Below are 22057 nucleotides of genomic sequence, written 5' to 3' on the forward strand. Positions count from 1 at the left end.
TAACTTACGACACTCCACACACATCTCCCAAGATCTGACTTTGCTTAGTAAATACCTCCATACTTGCACCCTTTGGTCGCCACACTTGCCGAGACTCACTATGACCCTGGCATGCACAGCAAAACAAGGATACTCCCTCTGACACCCCCCAAATGAATGGACCCTCCCACTGGCACACACCCCAGTGGATAGACACTCCCACCGACACACCCACCAAAAACAGACTCATACCCACCAACACGCCCACAATTCACTAGACACACCTGCAGGCACGCCCATACCACATGGCCAATAAAGGGAGAAATAAGGCGGAAAGCACTTCACATTACTTGCCAGACTTCCTGACTCAGACATTACGCCACAGAATGGCAGAACATACGCCAGATTGCACTTGTACACCATAACCTCTCTGACTATGTCAACATAGACAACACAAGGCAAGATACACACAGGACAAACACATCCCACAGTGACACAGCCCACAGTGACACAGCCAAATTGCAAAACATACTAAGACACAAACATATAGAACACATGCAGCAACCTCACTTCACATGTGACAACATCAAGAACACGTGGCTCCCACAAACAGCAAACAAGGTGCATGCTTGGAAATAGATCTACCTACAGTCACATGAAAGTCACAACACCTGCGCAGACACCCAAGTGATGCAGCACACATGGTCAAAACCACAAAACTGAATGACGCACACACCCCAATCAGAGTCAAATGCCTAGACCTCCATCATTGACAAACAATAAATACCATACACATGTGGCCCCAATGGCTGCATAGGTCATGGTGTACCGCAAGATGTTAGCTGCAAATGAGGTCCACCTCAAGATGAACTTCACTGAAGGTGAGGTGGACCTGACGGTGAATTTCATCCACAGCCACCAGACCTATATGCTTCAGATGCCTGGACACTGCACCACACGGAGCCAGCGACACACACACTGGCTCACGGAGCAGGTGAACACCCTGGGCATCGAGCAACACATCTAGGGAGGAAATCAAAAAGAAGTGGTTTATGAGAAGCAGAGGGTCAAACAGAAGTACACCCCATTCCATGTGGTCCACACTTCCCGAGAAGAACCACCAGGCCCTGGGTTGCAACTGATGCCCAGGGAGGAGAATACCATGAGTCCGATCCCAGAGAAGGTGTACACTGGCCTATGAGGCACATCGACAGGCATGGACTTCTGCCATAAGCACATCACCTTTGTGCACCCACCCACATCCGCGGATCAGACACCCACTCAGCACATGAACAATCTATACAACCGGCTCTAAGGCAACACAGCATGCAGGCACACAGTCCATGACCCATGTCCATGGCCCGTACACCACATCATCCTACGGCATGAAGGACACGCCATAGCACAAATGCCAAAAATGGACCTACATGCACATGTCCACAGAACACACATACACATGACACACACAGGTTGGCATACCACATGGCACACAACGCCACCGCTGGCGCATACATCAAAGATTCCACAGAAAACACAAACACACCCAGTCACATGGACATGTCAGTTACCACCAAAGGGACCATCCCACCATGTACAAGGGCCACCTGTGCACTGGCACAAAGCAAGAAATCCCACACCACCCCTGCATGGGCATCAACACCCCCAACAACCAGTAGACGCAAAGCCACATGCACACAGGAGACACAACTACCACATGCAATGCACCATGACCTGCACACATAGACATTCAATGAATCATGGGGCTGCCACCATACAAACAAACACAAAAAAATCACACTTAGCCACCTTGCGCTTACATGCAACACTAATCAACCAGGGCGGCAGGAACACATTTATGGGGGTCATGCATACATGGGCAGCAATAGTGGGTCGACATTGCACTGAGAAGATGCGTGAGGGCCACGTGCATGCCAGAAGAGAGACATATGTTGCATGAGCAATGCCACTCATCATATCTAAACCACAGACTGACGTGCCTCCTTTTCCTTCCTCTTTGCAGCCATGACGATGGAGGAAGGGGCCCCTGTGGAACACTCAAACAGCAGTGATGAGGGAGGACAATACCTGGCAGTCTGTAGCAAACCTACTGATGAGGTTCTGGAGGAGGACTGGGGGAACACATCAACTCCACACAGGAGGAGTGCCATGCAGAGTCACCAGCAGCAAATATGTGCATGGTCATCCAAATGGATACACCTGCAGAGGAGCCAGAGGTGCTGGCATAGGACAGCATGGCCTTCGTACAGGCAGAGGAATATGAGCAGAACACCAGCAGCAGAGACCCCATGCAAATCACCTCCCGCCACCATCACTTGCTACAAAGTGCCACACCAGTGCCATACCAAAATGCCTGGGCCCGACCAACTGCTTCCCTCAGAGTTCTTCCGCAGGCTGCACCACCACCACTGCAGCATGTGGGACCATCTGGGTTGAAGCATCCCGAGTGGCATACAAGTGCCTGCAACAGCAGCAGCACATGGTCGTCACTGTGGCAAGGTAGGGTGCAACATAATTCTGGAGCTCGCAGGAGTGTCCAGCCTCCTGAATGCCATCAACAACACAGGCAAGGACCTCAACAGGAGCATTTTCAAGCTGAGCACCTCCTTCAATACCACGACTGAGGCACACCTGGGAGTGTCAGTGAGGTTCGACCAGCTGCTGATGATGCACAGCGCACCCATGAGGAGACCCACCTTTTGTGCCACAACCTGCACCCAGGCCAATCTCTTGCCAGAGTGCCACTCAGCCTGGAGCCAGCCAAGCCATTGGGGAGGAGGAGAGCTTGGCCTTCCTGGCATAGCAGGAATTCCAGTCTGAATCAGCCAAAAGGTGACGTGGGAGGCCCAGGAAGTGTCCCCTACTCCCACCTTGGACTCACCTTGTTCCTCTCCTCCTCCACCTCACCCCCCTTACACACGTGCCACCAAATCCTGACCCCCAGACCTCATCACATACAACCCCTGCACATACCCTCTTGCTCCTTGCACAGCACAACACATTTGCACTTAACACATGTATGTGCAGCATATAAGAAACAAATCTTCACCTCAAGCATCACCACATCACTGCTGCACAACACACATCAGGGACAGGTGACGCCTGATGTCACCACTCATAGGTAACCCATGGCACATGCAGATACATATGAGATACAGTGTATCACACAGGAGCCCCTGTATGTACACTGCATCACATTCCTGACTGACAGGGCCAAGCTAGCTGTCCCCAGCATGTGCACAGTTAAATGGTACTGACCTGTATGTTCTATGAGTGCAACATCAACCGCTGCCTCCCAGTAGAGGCGGGACATAGAGCTGTAACAGGGACATGCCAACAAGTAGTCATTTTCCCTTGGGCATCTACATGTGCGTGTGTGTCTATGCCACTGCCTTTGCATAGTTGAGTTTATGCTCCCTGCATGCCCAACTCCCAGTACACATGTGTAAGCGGCGAAAGCACCCAGCCAGATGCGGATTGGCCACCATCACATGGCGCAACTTCCAGCTTAATCTGGCACCATGGTAGCAGTGAGCATGCCTAGCAAACCTAGGCCTCCTACATCACATAAAGGGTGACCATGCCAGTGTACGTTGTTGACAGCTGATATGGAAGGGAGCAAGACATTCTGTGGAGGCAGGGATGCCACAGACCCACAGGATGGACCTTCCAGTCTGTGCAGGAGGGTCACGAGGAGCAGGGGCAGGCAAGCCACCACTGTGGATGCTAGCACCTCAACCATCAGAGGTGTCCGAGAGGAGGGTGCACCATGGGCTATCAGAACACTGCCAAGCACACTGGCACCAGTGCACCCTGCAATGCTCAACATCCTCACTGCCTATGCAGGATTTGCCAGGGGGACTGACTACCAGAGGCTCTTGTGCATCATCAGGCTCCTGCATTTGCCTGGTAGGTGTCCTCTGCATTATCTGCCACCATGGCCTGTCAATGAATATCTTGACATGCCTATCATACATTGGGTGTGAATGTCACATGCATGTTTTCACAACACCCCACACAAGATAGCGTTGTCTTTGAATCCGTATGTGCCAATGTGACTAGTGTTTGTTACCTGTGTAGTCGACATGTGTGCGCCACATGTCTGTGCTGTCTGTCCCTTGGTGCTGGCATTGCCTCATGTATCTCTTTGTCCTCTCTTGCAAACTCTGTTGCCAGTGACCCCATGGCCCAGGATGACCCAATTTTTCAGAGCTGTGAGCCACCCACAGGACACACACAAGGAGGATTATGGCAGAGGTGGACATGTTAGTGGTGGAGGCCCAGGTTTGACATGAGGAGGCACAGGAGTGGCAGTAGACAGGACATGCAGGGCCATTTAGCCCCCAAGGAACTATGGTAGATATGTTTGCCATTGCACATGTGCTTCCTCCTGGTCCACCTGTACCCCCACCCCTGGTCTGTGTGTCCCCACCCATCTGTATGAGGCCCGGTCCCCTCCTTGGACTGTCCCATGCCCTTGCTCCCCAGTGACACCTTTATTTATTTATTTGTTTGCATTTTTAAAGCGCTCACACAGCCCGGGGGCATTGAGGCGCTGTTACAGGAATATGTCTTAGTTGCGTATTTATAACGTGCTTAATACCCAGAGGTTTCTAAGCGTGGACCTTGGGATCAAACCTATGTTGCTTTGTGTCACCTTGTTTCCAAGGTGAGCACGTTGCCGCTGAGCTATCCTCCTGCCCCCATGCCAGAGCTTGGGCCAGCACGATGGTGCAGGGAGTGTACCTTTCCTGCTGCCCTGCTTGGGCAAGTTTGTGTCCTGCAACACCTGCATGTGGGGGCCCACACTGTCCATTGCACCACTTGGACCATCAGTAGTGGCCTACAGCTCGGCTACCAAAAGAGGACACTGTCTCCGGCCCAGTGATTGCTGGCACTGCACCTTCAGGGGACCAGTTGCATGTCACCATGGCTCAGGCCCCCATGCCTGGAGGTACCAATGCCAACATCTACCAGCAGTTCTGCAGGTCAGGCATAAGGTGGCAAGGGAAGTGAGGGAATCCGAGGAGAGACTGTTGCAGGATTAGAGGGCTTTGAAGGAAGAGGTAACAGCACTAAGGGCCAACTTGCAGGCAGACAGAGGGAAACTGGGGCCATCAAGGATGCTATCTAAGTCATCAAACAACATCTAACACTGGCGCACACAGCCCCCTTGCCTCACAGGCCCCGTGCACCCTCTGACACTTTGATACCTCCTACGCCGAGGGGTGGCCAGCGGGGACATACAGCTGGCCCCTCCATCTCCTTTTCCTTCATCTCACCAAGCCAGTGGACCCTGCATGGTAAGGTGAAGGAAGAGGAGGTGGCGGTCATGGGGGACAGTCATTCTGAGGTGTCAGAGGGTGAGCAGTGAGTTCTCATCATTTATCCAATTGTGTCCATCTGATTTCACTGTCCATGCATAGTGTGCCATTTATCTTGTTTATTTGACTTCACGTTTCTGATGCTCACTTTGACCACTGACTCCCTCTGAGTAAAACACCTTCACTGTGTATATTTCATTTCCCTGAACTCCCCTTTCATTCATGTCCTCCCTGGTCATATACGTGTCCAACTTTTCCCCCATTTTTTGCAACTCCATGTTGTACATTTAAATAAACTTTTTCTGTGTCCCATCCACTACTCGTGTCCATTTTGTCATGCACATGTAGGTTGTGGTGTGTGGGACGATGTCAGGCATGAGCCTGCACTTGTTCGTGTTAGGTGTATCCATTGGCATTGCATCATCAGTCAATCACATAGTTGGCATGTATGCTCATTTTCTGACGTGTGCACCTTCGCATTGTTTGTCTGTGCGATTACGTCATGATGCACAGTGGAATCCATGTGTATCAGGTGAGTGAGTAGTCCTGTGCCAGAGGCAGTGTGTTCACTCCATCAATGATGTGGCAATCAGGCTATGCTGCCGTTGTATTTGTAACGCACAGGTATGGAGTTGTTCTGGCCATGAATGGTTCCTTACATCGGGTCTACATCATCCTGCATGGCGACCACGCATGGGCAAGACAGTATGTGCAGCAAAGGCAGGTCCCCAGGTGGATGCATGGTAGTCCATTAGGGTGGGTAAGGGGTGTGTGGGCATGAGGTTGTTAGGTGCCATGCATTCCTGTGTGCGTATGCCATGGCACGCCTACATCCTTGTGGAACACATTGCCTGCTATGTTGATAAGGGGAATGGGAAAACAAAAGGGGTGAAAGCTGGAAGGTTTAGAATTAATCTTAACCTCTGGCATTGCTCTGGGCAACCCTCCAGACCATCATTCTTCGCCTGTCAAGCCGTTACAAAAGGGGAAAGAGCATATGCATAGGAGCCACGTCTAGGCATACCCATCCCACTCAGGGTGACTATAGCAAAACAAAAGGAGTGAAGGCTGGAAGGTTTAGCATTAATCTTAAACTCTGGCATTGCTCTGAGCAACCCATTAAAAAAAGTGGAAAAACCATATGCAAATCAGGCTTGGTCCCACCCCAAAAGGGGCAGTCCAGCCCGAAATGCTAGGTCACATCCCTTCTGCATGAGACCACAAGCATCCCCAAACATGTTTCGGCCTCGTTGGGCCTCATGAGTGAGGAGTAGCTTGAGTCTCTAGGCCCAGTAGGCACAGGACCCACGTCTAGGCATACCCATCCCACTCAGGGTGACTATAGCAAAACAAAAGGGGTGAAGGCTGGAAGGTTTAGAATTAATCTTAAACTCTGACATTGCTCTGAGCAACCCATTAAAAAATGTGGAAAGCCCATATGCAAATCAGGCTTGGTCCCACCCCAAAAGGGGCAGTCCAGCCCGAACTGCTAGGTCACATCCCTTCTGCACAAGACCACAAGCATCCCCAAACATGTTTCGGCCTCGTTGGGCCTCATGAGTGAGGAGTAGCTTGGGTCTCTAGGCCCAGTAGGTAAAGGACCCACATCTGGGCATATTTTGTTTTATTTGTTATTTATTTTACATTTTTCAAGCGCTCACACAGCTTGCGGGCATCGAGGCGATGTTACAGGAATTGTTTGTTTTGTAGTTGCGTAATTGTTTTTGTCTTAGTTACGTATTTATAACGCTCTTAAACAACCAGAGGTTTCTAAGTGCAGACCCGGGGATCGAACCTGTGTTGCTTCATGTCGTCTTACTTCCAAGGCGCGCACGTTGCCGCTGAGCTGTCCTCCCGGGACGCATACCCGTCCCACTCGGGGTGACTATAGCAGAACAAAAGGGGTGAAGACAGGAAGGTTTAGAATTAATCTTAACCTCCGGCATTGATCTGGGAAACCCTCCAGACTATTGCTCTACACCTGCCAAGCCACTACAAAAGGGGAAAGACCATTTGCAAATCAGGCTTGGTCCCACCCCAATAGGGTTAGTCCAGCCCAAACTGCTCGGTCACATCCCTTCCGAAAGAGACCACAGGCATCCCCAAAAATGTTTCGACTTCATTGAGCCTCATCAGCAAGGAGAAGCTTGGGTCTCTAGGCCCAGCAGGCACAGGGCCCACGTCTGGGCATACCCGCCCCATTCGGAGTGACAAAGCGAAAACAAAGAGGTGATGGCTGGAAGGTTTAGAATTAATCTTCACCTCTGGCATTGCTATAGGCAACACTCCAAACCATTGTTCTTCACCTGCCAAGCCATTACAAAAGGGAAATGACCATATGCAAATCAGGCTTGGTCCCATCCCAAAAGGGGCAGTCCAGCCCTAAATGCTAGGTCACATCCCTTCTGCACAAGACCAGAACCGCCCGCAAACATGTTTTGGCCTTGTTGGCCTCAACAGTGAGGAGTAGCTTGGGTCACTAGGCCCAGCAGGCACAGGACTCACGTCTGGGCTTACCTGCCCTATTCGCAGTGACTATAGCAAAACAAAAGGGGTGAAGGCTGGAAGGTTTAGAATTAATCTTAACCTCTGCCATTGCTCTGGCCAACCCTCCAGACCATCCTTCTTTGCCTCCCAAGCCATTACAAATGGGGAAAGACCTTATGCAAATCTGGCTTGCCCCCACCCCAAAAGCGGCAGTCCAGCCCTAACTGATTGGTCACATCCCTTCTGCACAAGACCAGAGGCATCCCCAAACATATTTTGACCTTTTTAGGCCTCATCAGTGAGGAGCAGCTTGGGTCTTTAGGCCCCGAAGGCACATGACCCATGTCTGGGCATATACATTCCACTCGGTGTGACTATAGCAAAACAAAAGGGGGGAAGGCTGGAAGGTTTAGAATTAATCTTAACCTATGGCATTGCTCAGGACAACCTTCCAGACCATCGTTCTGTGCCTGCCAAGCCATTAGAAAAGGGGAAAGATTGGTCCCACCCCAAAAGGGGCTGTCCAGCCCAAATTGCTTGGTCACATCCCTTCTGGGTGAGATCACAAGCATCCCCAAACATGTTTCAGCCTCATTGGGCCTCATCAGTGAGGAGTAGCTTGGTTCTCCAGGCCCAGCAGGCACGGGACCCACGTCTGGCCATACCTGTCCCACTCGGGGTGACTATAAAAAAACAAAAGGGGTGATAGCTAGAAGGTTTAGAATTAATCTTACATTCTGGCATTGCTCTGGTCAACACTCCAGAGAATCGTTCTTTGCCTGCCAAGCCATTACAAAAAGGATAAGACCATATGCAAATCAGGCTTGGTGTCACCCCATCACTTTTTTGGTTGTAGTTTGTCTCCCTGTGTTAGAAGGTATGCCCAGATGTGGGTCCCTTGATTGCTACGCCATAGGAAACCAGGATGCACCTCACTAAGGAGGCCCAACAAGGCTGAAACATGTCTGGGGTTACTTGTGTTTCTGTGCAGAGGGGACCTGGCATAGCAGTTCTGTCTAAGCTGCTACCATTGGTGGCAGTACGTAGCTGAATTGCATATGGCTGTACCCTTTTTGCAAATGCGCACAGGGGCTAAAAACCGGTGGTATGGAAGGTTGCCCAGAGCGGTGGCAGTCGTTCAGATTTATTCAAAATCTTCAACCCACCACTTTTTTGGATAAGGTGAATGGGGCCTTCTTTATGGCAACCTTGTGGGTTGTGGGTTCTACGGCTCTTCTGCAACAGTGAAGGACACACTATTTATTGGGGCCTACCTCAACTGATTAGTGGAGATGGAGTCGTACATTCAATGGCTCCTCAGAATGTGTGGGGGTCATGGGTCTTTCACTGGATGCCTATGAATATGGATGACCTGTCCCGTACTGCAAATATTTTGCACAGAGAGGGTCTGGAAGGGGTGTATCATGGACATCTGGCTGTTCGCTTCAGGATACATTCGAAGAACAGGTGGGTACGTTGTGAGCATGCGCGTACCCATGTGTACCACGATGAACAATTTTGTGCATTGTGAGCTCTTGCATGAACATGTGCTTATATGTGTTACAGGGACAGCGTTGGACCCGTCCACAGGGCAGGGATGTCGACATGTGTCTATCCTTCAGGACCTCTGCATCTGATACAAGCACACTTCTTTACTGGCATGGCTCCATGCATCTGTCTCGCATCAAGCTGTGAGGAGGGATGGGGTTTCAGTGATGCCAATAGTCCTCTGGAAGGAGCCAGTGGCGAAAAAGTGCAGGGTGGCCAGAAGCTTCACATGTGTCCCTGCGGCACATGACTACTTGGCGGTGGGGTGCAAGTCACCCACCCACTCCTGCAACATGTCCATGACAACATGCAGAAGGAAGAAATACCTTTTGTAGACTTCGATGTTGGATATGCTGAATAGCATGACCCTGGTGTGGAAGACCTGCATCCTCTATCTCCTCCTCCATGGCTGGGATGCGACAGCAGCTGTGGCAGTAGTTGCAACGGCGGGATTGTGCCATTGCTGCGCGTGGAGTGCTGTTGCCAAATCGCTGAGATACATTTTCTGGAATGAAGGCATGGCATGGTGTTGTGCTACTTTAAATATGGAAGTGTGACTTCATGCTGTGCATATTGATGTGCATTGTCGCTGTTTTCATTGGTTTGTTCTTGTTTGTGTGGGATGTTCTGCACCTGTATGTGTGTGGGCTTTCAGGTGTTTCTTGTTTGCTGGCATTGTGTGTTGTTCCTTTTTTCGGGATTGTTGTATTGGTTGCATGTATGATGTGGCTGTATGTGTGTGTGATGTATTGTATGGTGTGTTATGAGATGTGTGTTGGGTTTTGTGTGCAGTCTCTTCTCAGGTGGCGTATATAATAATCAAAAATAATCAGGATGTGAGATCCTACAAAAAGCAATCTACGGTTCTGAACAAAAGAGTTTATTTCAGAAAATCACAAGTGTTATTGTTCAATTAGTTTACATAGTTTTCGATAAGCACGAAAGGCTCAAAAAGAACGGACAAGAGTGATTGAGTTTGGTGGAAATATAGGATGAGTATTAACCTCTTTTGTGTTGAGATACAGAGTTCCACCTAAGGGCACAGTGGTATACAACAGTTAGAAGAACATATATTTATATAGTAGTGCACCCGGGACATAGGGTGGTCCAGGGCATCGTAAACACGGGGTGTACACAATATAATCTACAAGACATACACGAAAAAGGGTATTTGCAGTTGTGTCATTGGGGATCGGCACAGGTGTGTTTCGGTCAGGAAGGCAGAATTGTTGCCTGGATGGTGTTGGCCTTCTTCAGGAAGAGCACCAAATGTGGTGTAGTCCGTTTTGTCTGCGAATAGAGAAGGATTTGTGAGGATCTCAGGGTCTAATTGTGTTATTTATTGTTTCATAATTGAGGCCTAGTATTGCCATGTCAAAGGACAGGTTACCTGCTGCTGTGGTAGCAGTGTTGATGCTGTACAGAACCATCCAAGGATTAGTGCTGGATGGTTGGTGCGAGACTGCACTTGGGGGAGCCGTGGGTTCCTGAGGGATCGATTTGGTCAGGATCCTATTGGCTAGAGGAGGGTCTGAAAAGGTCCCTCGTCTGTAAAAAACAATGATGGAAGTGAGTTTGAGGCATCGATTCAAACATCTAGAACTAGGGTGAGGGTGTCCCTGGTCTAGTTAACACTGTTTGACATTTGTGTAATGGTGAATACCATACGTGCATAAACGCTCCAGGGCGTGTGGGCAACATGGTATCGACTGTTGCCTTAAGTGATCTAGGGCGTGAGGGGTATTACCGCACCATTGTGTGAGGACAAGTTGGTTTTAAAATAGCGCAAAAATAGTGCCTTTGTTGGAAAAGTGCGTCCGAACTGGTGGTGCGTCTGTGTTCCTCTGATGGATCGCAGAGCGCTGGAGGGGCCGAATAGCAACATGTGGTTGCTGTGCATTATATAAACAAAATGATAATGTGGATCCAAATGGTGATGGAGGCGGTTCCGCTATCAAAGACTTCCCATGAGTGAGTAAATGGATTAGTGCAGAGAGCAAAGCCTCTGGAGACGTGACAGCTGGATTTGTGCACTTACCGCGAGCCGTGAGAGCAACGTGCGTCGTCAGGGGATCTGCTGCTGTAATGGTCGCTGTAACATCCAAGTGAAACCAGCTTGGCTAATAAGCTGGTCCCCGTGTGGCGCCTGGGCCAATGGCACGGGTGCGAGAGGTGCTTGGACCAATGGGAGTGGTCTGAGCCGTTTCGCGAATGGAAAGTGGCAGCGGTCTACATGGAGGACTGAAACTACTAGAAATGCTAAAGATGCTAGGACATGTAGTGCCTGGTCTAGTGGAGGCGCCGATGAACATTGAGGCTGATCTTGGTGACGGACAGGAACTAGTGGGAGGCGCTGTGGATTCTGGTAGATGTGGTGCCTAATCATGTGGTACGGCAGTGCGAGAGTCAATGATGTAGAACATATACAAAGTACTAGACAGAGCATGTGGCCACAGTTCTATTCAGTGATTAAAAACAGTCCAAATGGGTTAATACAGTTTAGTGACATGCATGTTCTCAATCCAAACACCTCGCCTCTGGGCAAAATTTAGAGGGTCAAACGAACAATGTATGGCATTATTGTGTGCAGTTGGTACTACGTCTCTGGGTCCGCCTCGTGCTCGTGGGTGGGGATTAGACCGGTTATGTTGAGGCCGTGGCGGACTGTGTCTAGTATATGAACCCACTTTTGTTCCAGTTTTGTGAGGGCCAGGTCTATGTTGCCTCCGCGTTTCTGTGGCTGTAGTTGTTGCGGCACAGTCCAGGTGAATTGTTCATGCGTATGGCCTTTTTTGTTGAAGTGCTCGACCAGGGGTTTATCCTGTACTTTATTCTTAATGCAGGATCTATGCTCGTTGATCCTCTGTTTAACTGGTCTGATGGTCTTTCCGATGTATATCATGTCGCATGGGCATTTGATGACATAGATGACATATCTACTTTCGCAGTTTGTGTGGTTTGTCATGTTCCATGTGAAATCTTTGTAGGTGAAAGTCTTACTGTTGGTCGTGTGGCGGCAAGCCACACAGTGTCCGCAGCTGTAGTGTCCCACGACTGGTGGCAGGTTCCATAATGTCGCCAGTGTTTTAGAGGGATCCAAAAAAGTATGGACCAAAGTGTCTCTTAGATTTTTGTTCTTTCTGAAGGCGAAAAGTGGTTTCTTTGCCAGACTTCCTTCGTTTTTGATGAGGTGCCAGTGTTTCCTGATGGTGGTTTTTATGAGGTTGCTCACTGGGTTTAAGGTTGTGACGCAGACAGTCCTGTCTACGGGATCCTTGGTTTTGGTGGTGAGACAGATGGAACGGTCTGTGTTTGCTGCTCTTTTTTTGGCCATTTTTATAGATTTTTTTCGGATAGCCTCTTTGTCCTAGGCGAGTTTGTAGTTGTTTGGCGTGTAGGTTGAATTTTCTTTGTCCGTGCAGTTTCTACGGATGCGCAGGAATTGTCCGTACGGGAGATTGTACTTCAAACCCTGTGGATGATAGCTCGAGAAATGGAGGAGACTGTTTCTATCTGTTGGTTTCCTGAATAATTCAGTTTTTAGTAGGTTCCCAGAACATTACATGTGGCGGTCTAGGAAATGTATGGACTGGAAATCCCACTCTATGGTGAACTTGATGTGGGTGTTTTGCAGATTGAGCCAATGGTGGAAGTCCAGGAGTAATTCTTTGTTGCCTTACCATATGACAAGGACGTTGTCAATGTATTTGCGCCATACCTTTATGTTAGCTCTGTAGGGGTTGTTGTCTCGGTAGATGTTGTCGTCTTCATACTGGGCTATATACAGGTTGGCCACATCTGGAGCAAAAGTGGCACCCATGCTGACACCTTTGATCTGTTGGTATAGTTGTTGTCCAAACAGGAAGAAGTTCTCCCCCATGGCTGTGCGGATGCATTCTAAGATGAAGTTGGTTGGGGTAGTGGTCACATCTCTCCTTCTCTCGAGGCAGGTAGCGAAAGCTTATAATCCTTCTCGCTGTGGGATGGAGGTGTATAAAGCCTCCACATCCATGGTGGCTAGGATGGAGTTAGTGGTCAAAGTGACGGTGTCTAGGATCTTGATGTAGGATTGCATTTTGCTCACAAAAGGTTTTAAAAAATGATCCGTGTATAAAGACAAGGGTTCCAGTAGCGAGTCGCAGGCCGAGACAATGGGTCTGCCAGGTGGTTTAGTGGCGTGTTTGTGTATCTTTGGCAGAATGTAGAATGCTGGAGTCCGGGGGTGCATTTTATTGAGGAAAGTGCGTTCTTCGGTATAGATCCAGCCCTCATCCTCGGCGTGTCTGGTGAGATTGCTGATTTCCTCTAGTAGACGTTCCGTGGGGTCCCTGTTCAGTTTTTTGTATGACATGGCGTCATCTAGGAGGCGCTGGCATTCTTTGTTGTAGTCTTCAGTGTTCATAATAACGATGCCGCCGCCTTTGTCGGCTGGTTTGATGGTTACGTTTTTATCCGAGTTCAGGTTTTTGAGAGATTGTCTTTCATCTTTGTTTAGGTTATCTTGATAATAGTTCTTCTGTTCAAGTCTGCTTTTGATGGTTTCATAACTATTTTCTCAAAGGTTTCGAACTCTCCTGGAATAGTGTGGGGAGGAGGATTAAAGTTTGACTTGGGTTTTAGGCCCATCACATTCTCTGATGTTTCTGTGGGTTCTTGGTTGATGGTGTCTTCCGAGTTCTGTTTTTCAGGTAGGTAAATTTCAAAAAAGTATTTCAATCTCAGGGCCCGAAAAAATCTTCTGAGTTCAGCCTCTGTTTGGAATGGGTCTGCCCTTGTGGCTGGCACAAAAGATAGTCCTCTTTCTAGGAGGCTCTGTTCAGATGGAGTCAGTGTTCTGGTGGATAGATTAAAAATGGGGATGGAGTTTAAGGTTGATTCGAGTGCCATTGGCGTATCCTCATGTACTGGCCCGTTTGTTGTGGGCGTTTCTTCGGTCTGCCCCGTTGTCCCCCCTCTGAAAAAAAGGGTGGGGAGTTGGTGGTCCACCCCCTCTGTTGCTGTTTGATGTACTTGAGGGGCTTCTGCTGGAGGATCCTGAGCTTCCGGAAAAATTGATGACACGGTTGCGTCTGTTATAGTTTGTTTGTTGTTGCTGTTGTAGGTCGCTGTAGTATGTCTCTTTGAGATACGGGTATGTTTTTTCTTCGGCATAATTGGTGAGATCTTTTCTGAATTTTTGTACTTTGCGATCCACTGTGATTTGTTTAAATTTCACTATATCCTCTTCCAGTTTTTCTAGTTTCTTTTTTGCGTCCTGTATGGTTGTGTCTTCCGCAAATTTATTCTCCAGAGCAGTCAAATCCTCTCCTTGTTTTCTGCACTCCTCTTGGGCAGTGTCGATGATAAGAATAATCCAGTCTCGGCTGCATTTGTTTCCAACCCCACCGAAGTTTATCTTAAACTTGGGGTTATCCGTGAAAACCCAGGGGATATTTTTCACCTGAAGTCCTTCTGGTATTAATCCGGCCTTCAGGTATTCAAGCATGGAAGTTCCATGCATCTCTGTGCGGATGAGTTTTTTTCTCTTCTGATGTATGATGTCCAATTCATCTTTGTTTGCACCTTGTGCAATTGCCCCGCCTTCTGCTCCTAGGGCAGAGGTCGTGCCAAGTAACTGTCGAAAGTACTTGTCCGAGTAGGACACGACGTTAACTTTGTCCATATACTCTCAGGGAATAGATAGCCCTATAACCACGGTTTGTGCTTAAATCAAGTAAAAATAAGGGCGCCTGGCGGAGTCCTGATCTACCCAGGAGGTTACGTATATAATAATCAAAATAATCAGGATGTGAGATCCTACAAAAAGCAATCTACGGTTCTGAACAAAAGAGTTTATTTCAGAAAACCACAGGTGGCTTAGTGGTGATTGTGGGTATTGTGTATTTGCGGGTGAATGATTTGCCAGGATAGTGAGTTTCATGCCTTTGTGTAACTTTTGCTTTTGACGGTAGTTCCACTTTAATTTACGCTCTTTTTCTTGACTTCCACCTTTCTTCTTTTCCATAAATAGGTGTAAGCTACCTCCACGTAAATTGCAGTAAATTTGGGCCATATATTTATAGGTCCCAAATATATTCTAATTTATTCATTAAATTATGCTAATTAGGGCAAAAGAGAATGCTAGTATGCATTTGTCAACCTTATTCAGGTGTTTGGAATGTCCATTTAATTTCTTGAAGGTACTACAGTGCAACATGAAAAGTGCATGCATGGGACTCACAGCAAAGTTGAGAAAAAAAATCCTGAAAATGTTTAATGTGTGTTCTCTTCTGAACACATGGTGTGCCATGGAACCAGAGGGGGAGCACAGACTCACAAGGCTTGGTTTTGTTTCCAACCTGGGGTAACCGAGACATAAACAGAAGACAGCGGTGTCCACGAGCTGTGGAACGCTCGCGTTTCCTGCACACTAAGGGTATTGTCTAGTGACAAACTGTAAGTACAATAAGTAAACATAAACTCCTGAGGACAGTAGTCCGTTAATTAGCGGGGTTTTGAAAAGTGGAATATCCACTCTTAACATTCAGAAAGTAATTGAATAAAGTCAATAATACATTTGCTTGAAAGATCGGAATGTATTCATGTAGCTTATATAAAAAGTAAATAGATTTTGACAAAAATGTTAAACAATATTACATTCAGATTGTGTCCTACACTTATGTCAATATTCTTCCTAATTCATGCAGCCAAGGGTGAGTTCAACGCGTTTCGGGGATGCTATTCCCTTCATCAGGAGCAAACTTTCTATCAATGTTAGTGACAATAATTTTTCTTCCGGTTCAATCTTGTCATTCTTTCAGCAGATTCTGAGGTGAGAAACCAGATAAATTGTACATTAGACATTTCCCATTAGTATTATTCAAATATCTTTCTTAATTGTCAGCACAACAATTTCTATTTACATTCATCGCCAAATAGGTACCAGTTAACTACCTGTCATGAATGCCCTTCCAGAGTTCCATGTGGTGCTGAGGGGAGAAGGTATCCAGGTGGGTCATACGAGTCCCTAATTAGTGCCAATGTTTCCAATTAAACCTATACTGAGTTTTATTAAAAGCATTTAACTTCTGTGCTATGTTATGTGCAAATGCATTACAAAGAATCATGATCGGACCTGTTTGCAGGCACTCTGTATAGGGATTAGTAGAATCATCATGGATGATAATTCTATGTGGCATACGCTTAAATTCTGCTCTCTTTCTTATACAGATGCCTGAAAGTAATGTTATAAGAAGGTCTGTTCCGTGTCTTACCCTCTGGGGATTTCTCTCTTCAAGGCATGTTGCGATGCTAAGAGCGCTTACCTCTAACGGCATGCAGTCCTTTGATCTATTTCCAGGATCGTCTCAAAGTTTATGACGAGCGAGTTGTTTAACTAAATGAAGCAGCTGATCGCCACGTGAGCGGACTTCAGAGGGGTGCAGATGAAAAAATTTAAAAATAGATACAGCGTGATCAGGTCAGACCGCAATGTATTCAAAATTCCCCACTTCGCTCTGGGAACCCTAAATGTGTACTTACCTACTTGTCAGACGCCTCTGATTTGTGTGGAAGGATGTTCCTGCTCTATGTCAATGGCAGCAAGGTTTGCGTACAATGAACACCCACGGGAAAAGAGGAACCGCTATCTGACGAGGGAGCACGTCCGCGCGTTGAAGTTACATGTAAATAAATGACGTCACCACGCGGCACCACCGTGTGTGCCAATTGCTATGTTGCCATCCTTGTATTCATTAACGGAAGACTGTTGAATGTATTTTTAATGGAGATGTGTTAACAATGGGTACCCGAGACATGAGCAACCATAGACTTAATTTTCCTTCCATGGGTCAATGAGAGGCAATACAAGATAACAAATGCTTTTTTACCTTGTCTATATAAAGTGTTTGAACACTGATGCAGTCAGGAGATATTCAAGGGAAGGTAATGCCAGTGTCGAGACCAGCTTGTGGCAGAAAGTCGGAGCTAGGTGTGCTGAAGACTAGGTTGAAGTGTTGAGAGTACTCTATCCCTCTCCAGTGGTGCATGGAATTCTGCAGCTTCACATATTGCACAGAGAGTCGCCATGGGGGAGAGGTGAGAAACCAAGGGTATCGACACCAGTTGACGACGGGAAAGTTGCAAGGACTTTAGGTGGTGCTCTATCTCCTCACTTTCTTACCGGGATACTCCAGTTACTCAGTCCTAGACGGTGTTCTACACTTCCTTTTTTCTCATTATTTTATTCCGGAGATGCCGGCAAGTTGGAAAGCAAACTGCTCTTCTGGGGTTCTAAACCTTCACCAGGGTCACAAGCAGTACAGTAATGTTCCAAGTCTTGAGGCAGCTTATTTCTCTTATTTGTGATGGAGGTTCAATGCAGGGCTCATAACCAGATTTGGCTAGTGTAAATAAGTTCCAAGTTCAATAATGAAAATCAATACAAAGAGCCAAAAAAGAATGCACGAGTTGTGTGGAAAACAAAAGTTTTATTACAACACAGCCCGGGCTGGGAATAATCAAAATGACATTCAAATGGCTGAATCTATAGCAAATATCAGAGGTAAAATGACAGCAAATGTTACAGGCTATTCACACATTCCCAGCCCCTAATTGGGCGTTGTCATTTGCACAATAGATGAATCTATACAATACCTATCTATTGGCTTATTCTACCCCTGTGACCAGAGAAATACATCCATTTATTAATTAATTGACACTGAGATCATCTTCTTTCTCATGATGTTGATTGGATGCTGCATTTTGTAATTTGTATCCCCTAGAATTAATATTTGATTGGCTGTTCGAGGAGGAGTATTCGTGGAGTGAGCGACTTAATCCATTTCAACCAATCCCTGAGATGTGACAGTGGGACAACAAAAATAATAACTTTTACATCCTTTTCCCAAAGACTTCATTGGTTGGCACCGTCTTACCCTTCCCATCATTATGAAATGTTCATCGCCAGTTCAGCTCCTCATTGGAAACATTACTTGCTTCCCCTCCAATCCTTCCTGTCTCATGGCTCGTGTATGACTTCATTAACTTCTGTATTTGATCTTATGAGCTGGGGCTTAGGCGGTTGCAAGCTTCATTCTCTTGCAATTATGTGAATATCTCTACACAGACACACATACACACACACACACACACACACACACATATATAATTTTGCAATATTCTAAGTGTAATCCTAAATAATATAATGTGTGTGCTGTTAAAGTTGTTCGTAAGTTACCATGAAAGCCATTGGTACCTAATTAATTCTCCCCTATTTGCAATGATGTTTTGCCCAGTTCCTATCATAAGGATTGGGTCTCTTTCACTGAGGTTTTTCCTAAAGAGGGCAGTGTTGTTCCTTAATCATCCTTCCTTAGCATGCATGCTTTTTCATTGCACATTGTCTTACCCCTACAAAATGGTGACATTCGTTGTGATACATTTCGATGTACTGGCTAGGAACATAAGAAGTTATATATCCTTTGAATACAGGCTTGAGAACTCAGCTAAACTGATGTGTCTCAACCAATCCGTTTGCAGTATTTGTCCCTTAACTCTGAGGTCTGTTACTTCTTTGTTGCTTTTACATGACCTCACTACTGAAATTGAGGCTTAAGAATGTGTTCACCCCCCTTGCTTTGACCAATCATTGCGCGGTATTCAGCCTAGCTAGTTACAGTTTTGTATTTATGTGCTCCTTTTCAGGAGCATGGCTGATATTCTCTGTTAAGGAAATTAGGATTTTTATGCTTTAGAGGTGGCTCAGTGTGTCTTGATGCCTAGTTGTGTTGCCCATTCAATTAGTGTAAAGGTTTCACCGTTACTTGCTATCATTATGAGCGCCCCTAATGGTTCCCTGACTAATGTTAAGTGCTACTATACCTGTTAGGAATATGTGGTTCTACTCAGGTATAATGTCTGTGGTTCATGGCTTACTTGCTCCTCAGGGATACTGCTTACTGAAGAATGGCTACTAATGCATTGTTGGGCGTACACAGGGAATTCTATATGTGTGGGATAGCTTTCTTTATGCTGTGGGCTTTTTCACAGGGACTTTGGAAGTTTGTATTTGTGTTCTTGTCTGGGGCGTTGAAGGTACTCCCCAACACTACCCAGCTCTTTTTTTCACTATTCTCTATGCTCCAAACTCTGAGCACCACAAGTGATGTCCCCTGAGCGATGAGAGCTTCAAAGACACATTTTACTTCTGGCAAGGTGTCCCCAAACTGGAACACAATAAGGTAAGGTAGGTGACCTTTACAAAGGGGTGTCTGTTTACATGTTTTTTTCCCTAAGAACAGCAAAGCTTTATACCACATGTACAGTTCAAGAGAGAATGGTGAAATCAGGTAATGTATACAGACTTGCCAGGGAATGCTTTACTCTGTAAAAACATATGACAATGCATATGTGCCTACTAAATTGCATGGCATTACAATTCTACAATTTGTAATGCAGTAAAGTGTTTTTTATGCTTAAGAACCTGCGGCAGTGTCGTTTTTTCATATACAAGAGAGCCACCAAGACATATGGTGGCCTTGCGGTTGACCATAACCCGAATGGTTAGTTGCACTTGAATGCTTTGACCTAGAGACTTAAAGTTTTCATGAAAGAACATACACTTTTTCTTTCCATGACTGTCCTTTGTGAATAATAAAAAGATAACATTGAAATACATACTTATGCCTGGAGAATCATTTTACTCCTGTGATAAAAGTATTCGCCTGTATCTTGAATCACCCCACTCCTGAGAGATAGGCCTAGATTGAGATTGTAGGACCATGACTTCCGATAGCAGAGCAAAGGATAACTAACGCCTTGAGCAGCCCTGCCTGCGGATAGCAGGAACAGTAATCAGTCTCCACCTCAGAGTCTAGGAAAAGAAATTCAGACAAAAAGACACCTAATTACCTGTTCTTGTGTGTTGAGTGCCACCTTCATTGTAACCTTTGCGGCCAAAGATACAACTCTCTGCACTCTCCTAAATACATTCCCTCAAGAGGACGTGTTGAACACACCTATCTGTTGACTTTTGTGTATTGTGGAAATTGTAGATCTCAATCGCTTGTTGTATTGCTAGTATGTGTATGCAAGTCTTGATATTTTTCTATGTGTTAATGTTTTGTAAAAAGTCGTTTTGACTAATTACAATAAATACATAATAATAATAGTAATATTGCTAATATCTGCATTGGCACTAACACTATCTTGTATTCTATTCCATATATATGTTATAATGACTTGTTTAGTCCATCAGGATATAGCTGTGATTTATAATACATATAGTTGCAAAATTGAAACAATGTGACTGCTTTTTTTCAGCTCTTGCCCTTGATGATGTAATTGGAAATTTTGAAGTTGGAAAAGAGTTTGATGCATTACTAATCAACCCTGGAGCAGAAGGCAGTCCCTTTGAAGTCTTTTCGGATTGCATAGAGGTACTGACCTTTACATCGTGTGTTTTAAATGGTTTTATTAATCTTAAATTTGATTATTTATCCTTGTTTCACACACACATAGATTTCCATGTGCAAGATAACAGGAGAAGGGTTGGAGAGAGTGGGGCATGTCCCCCCACACCGACACGCTCGCTCTCTCTCTCTATTGCACACACACACACCCAAGTGCACACTCACTCACTCTCATGAAAACTCGTTCAATCTCTCTCACACATATACAAACTAAATCTCTCTCTCACGCACACACTGCAGACACACACACATTTATTTTTTTCAGTTTACCTCTTTCTCATGCTCATTTTGATCTCCTTTGCATCTTGTACTCATGGTGGCCATGAATCATGCTGTTTCCATCTTCATCTTGTATCCTGGCTTGCAACATTATGTGTTACTACTGACTTCTGCAATTATATTCGCTCTCCACTCTTGCTTCTCCACTCTTTTTGACTGCTTACTCTCTGTTCTCTCCTCCTTTCCCTTCTCCCTTTTCCTATCTTCTCCCCTTACTTTCTTCTATGCACTTACTCTATCAGAGTTGTCACTGGACCTAATGTGATAGCAACCTCGGCTGTTTCCTCCACTCTCCCATTACTGTTTTTTTCCTCCCAAAACCCCTCCAGCACTATTTGAAATGTCGTCAAGCCTAGTATGATAGTCGCTTGTTTTGTTCCTCCCCTCCCTTCCTGCACCACTCTCCCTCACCTTTTGTTTTTCTCCAGCTCTACCCAAAATGTTGTCAGGCCTAGTAAGGTAGTCGCGTGTCTGTTTCCATTTCCTTCCCACTCTCCCCCTCCCTTCCTTATCTATGTCTTAGCTCTTGCACTATCTGAAATGTCATCAGGCCGAGTATGATAGTTAATTTCACATTCTTACTGTTCATGGCCTGTAAGAATGTCATTGTATTTGTCCTTGTTTCCTCCCTTGCCTTGAAGCGCTTTGAAACATATTGTGTATAGGCGCTAAATAAATAAACTATCATATCATATCATGTTGTCCTCTCTAACTCTATTTTGTAGTTCCTCTTGGAAGTCAGGCGGTTGCAAGAACATGGTGGGCGGGGGTGTGGGGGTCGGAGGGGGAAATCAGGTGCCTCTATTCACCCCTTCTCTTCCCACGTCTGATTCAGTTTGAGTCAGCCTGGGGTGGTTGTCAGCATTTTGTCTCCACTTCCGAGTGGAGACATGTGGGCAGAGGAAGGGGGGTGCGATTTTCATTGTGCCCTCTGGGTCCAATTTGCAGAACACATCGGACACAATGAAGGCT

General features: G+C 46.4%; 1 protein-coding gene across 2 annotated transcripts in view; it reads left to right on the forward strand.

Annotated features, from left to right (window-relative positions):
• LOC138510274 (guanine deaminase-like) overlaps positions 1–22057 on the forward strand; it is a 616035-nt gene that overhangs the window by 519200 nt on the left and 74778 nt on the right. For both annotated transcript variants that reach the window (XM_069625806.1, XM_069625807.1), the window contains exon 12: positions 20658–20773. In XM_069625806.1, coding sequence (XP_069481907.1) covers positions 20658–20773 — 116 coding nt within the window. The remainder of the gene's footprint in view (positions 1–20657; positions 20774–22057) is intronic.

This window comes from Ambystoma mexicanum, chromosome 6p (genome assembly GCF_040938575.1).
Source record: "Ambystoma mexicanum isolate Mex_15411 chromosome 6p, UKY_AmexF1_1, whole genome shotgun sequence".
Taxonomy (NCBI): Eukaryota; Metazoa; Chordata; class Amphibia; order Caudata; family Ambystomatidae; genus Ambystoma; species Ambystoma mexicanum.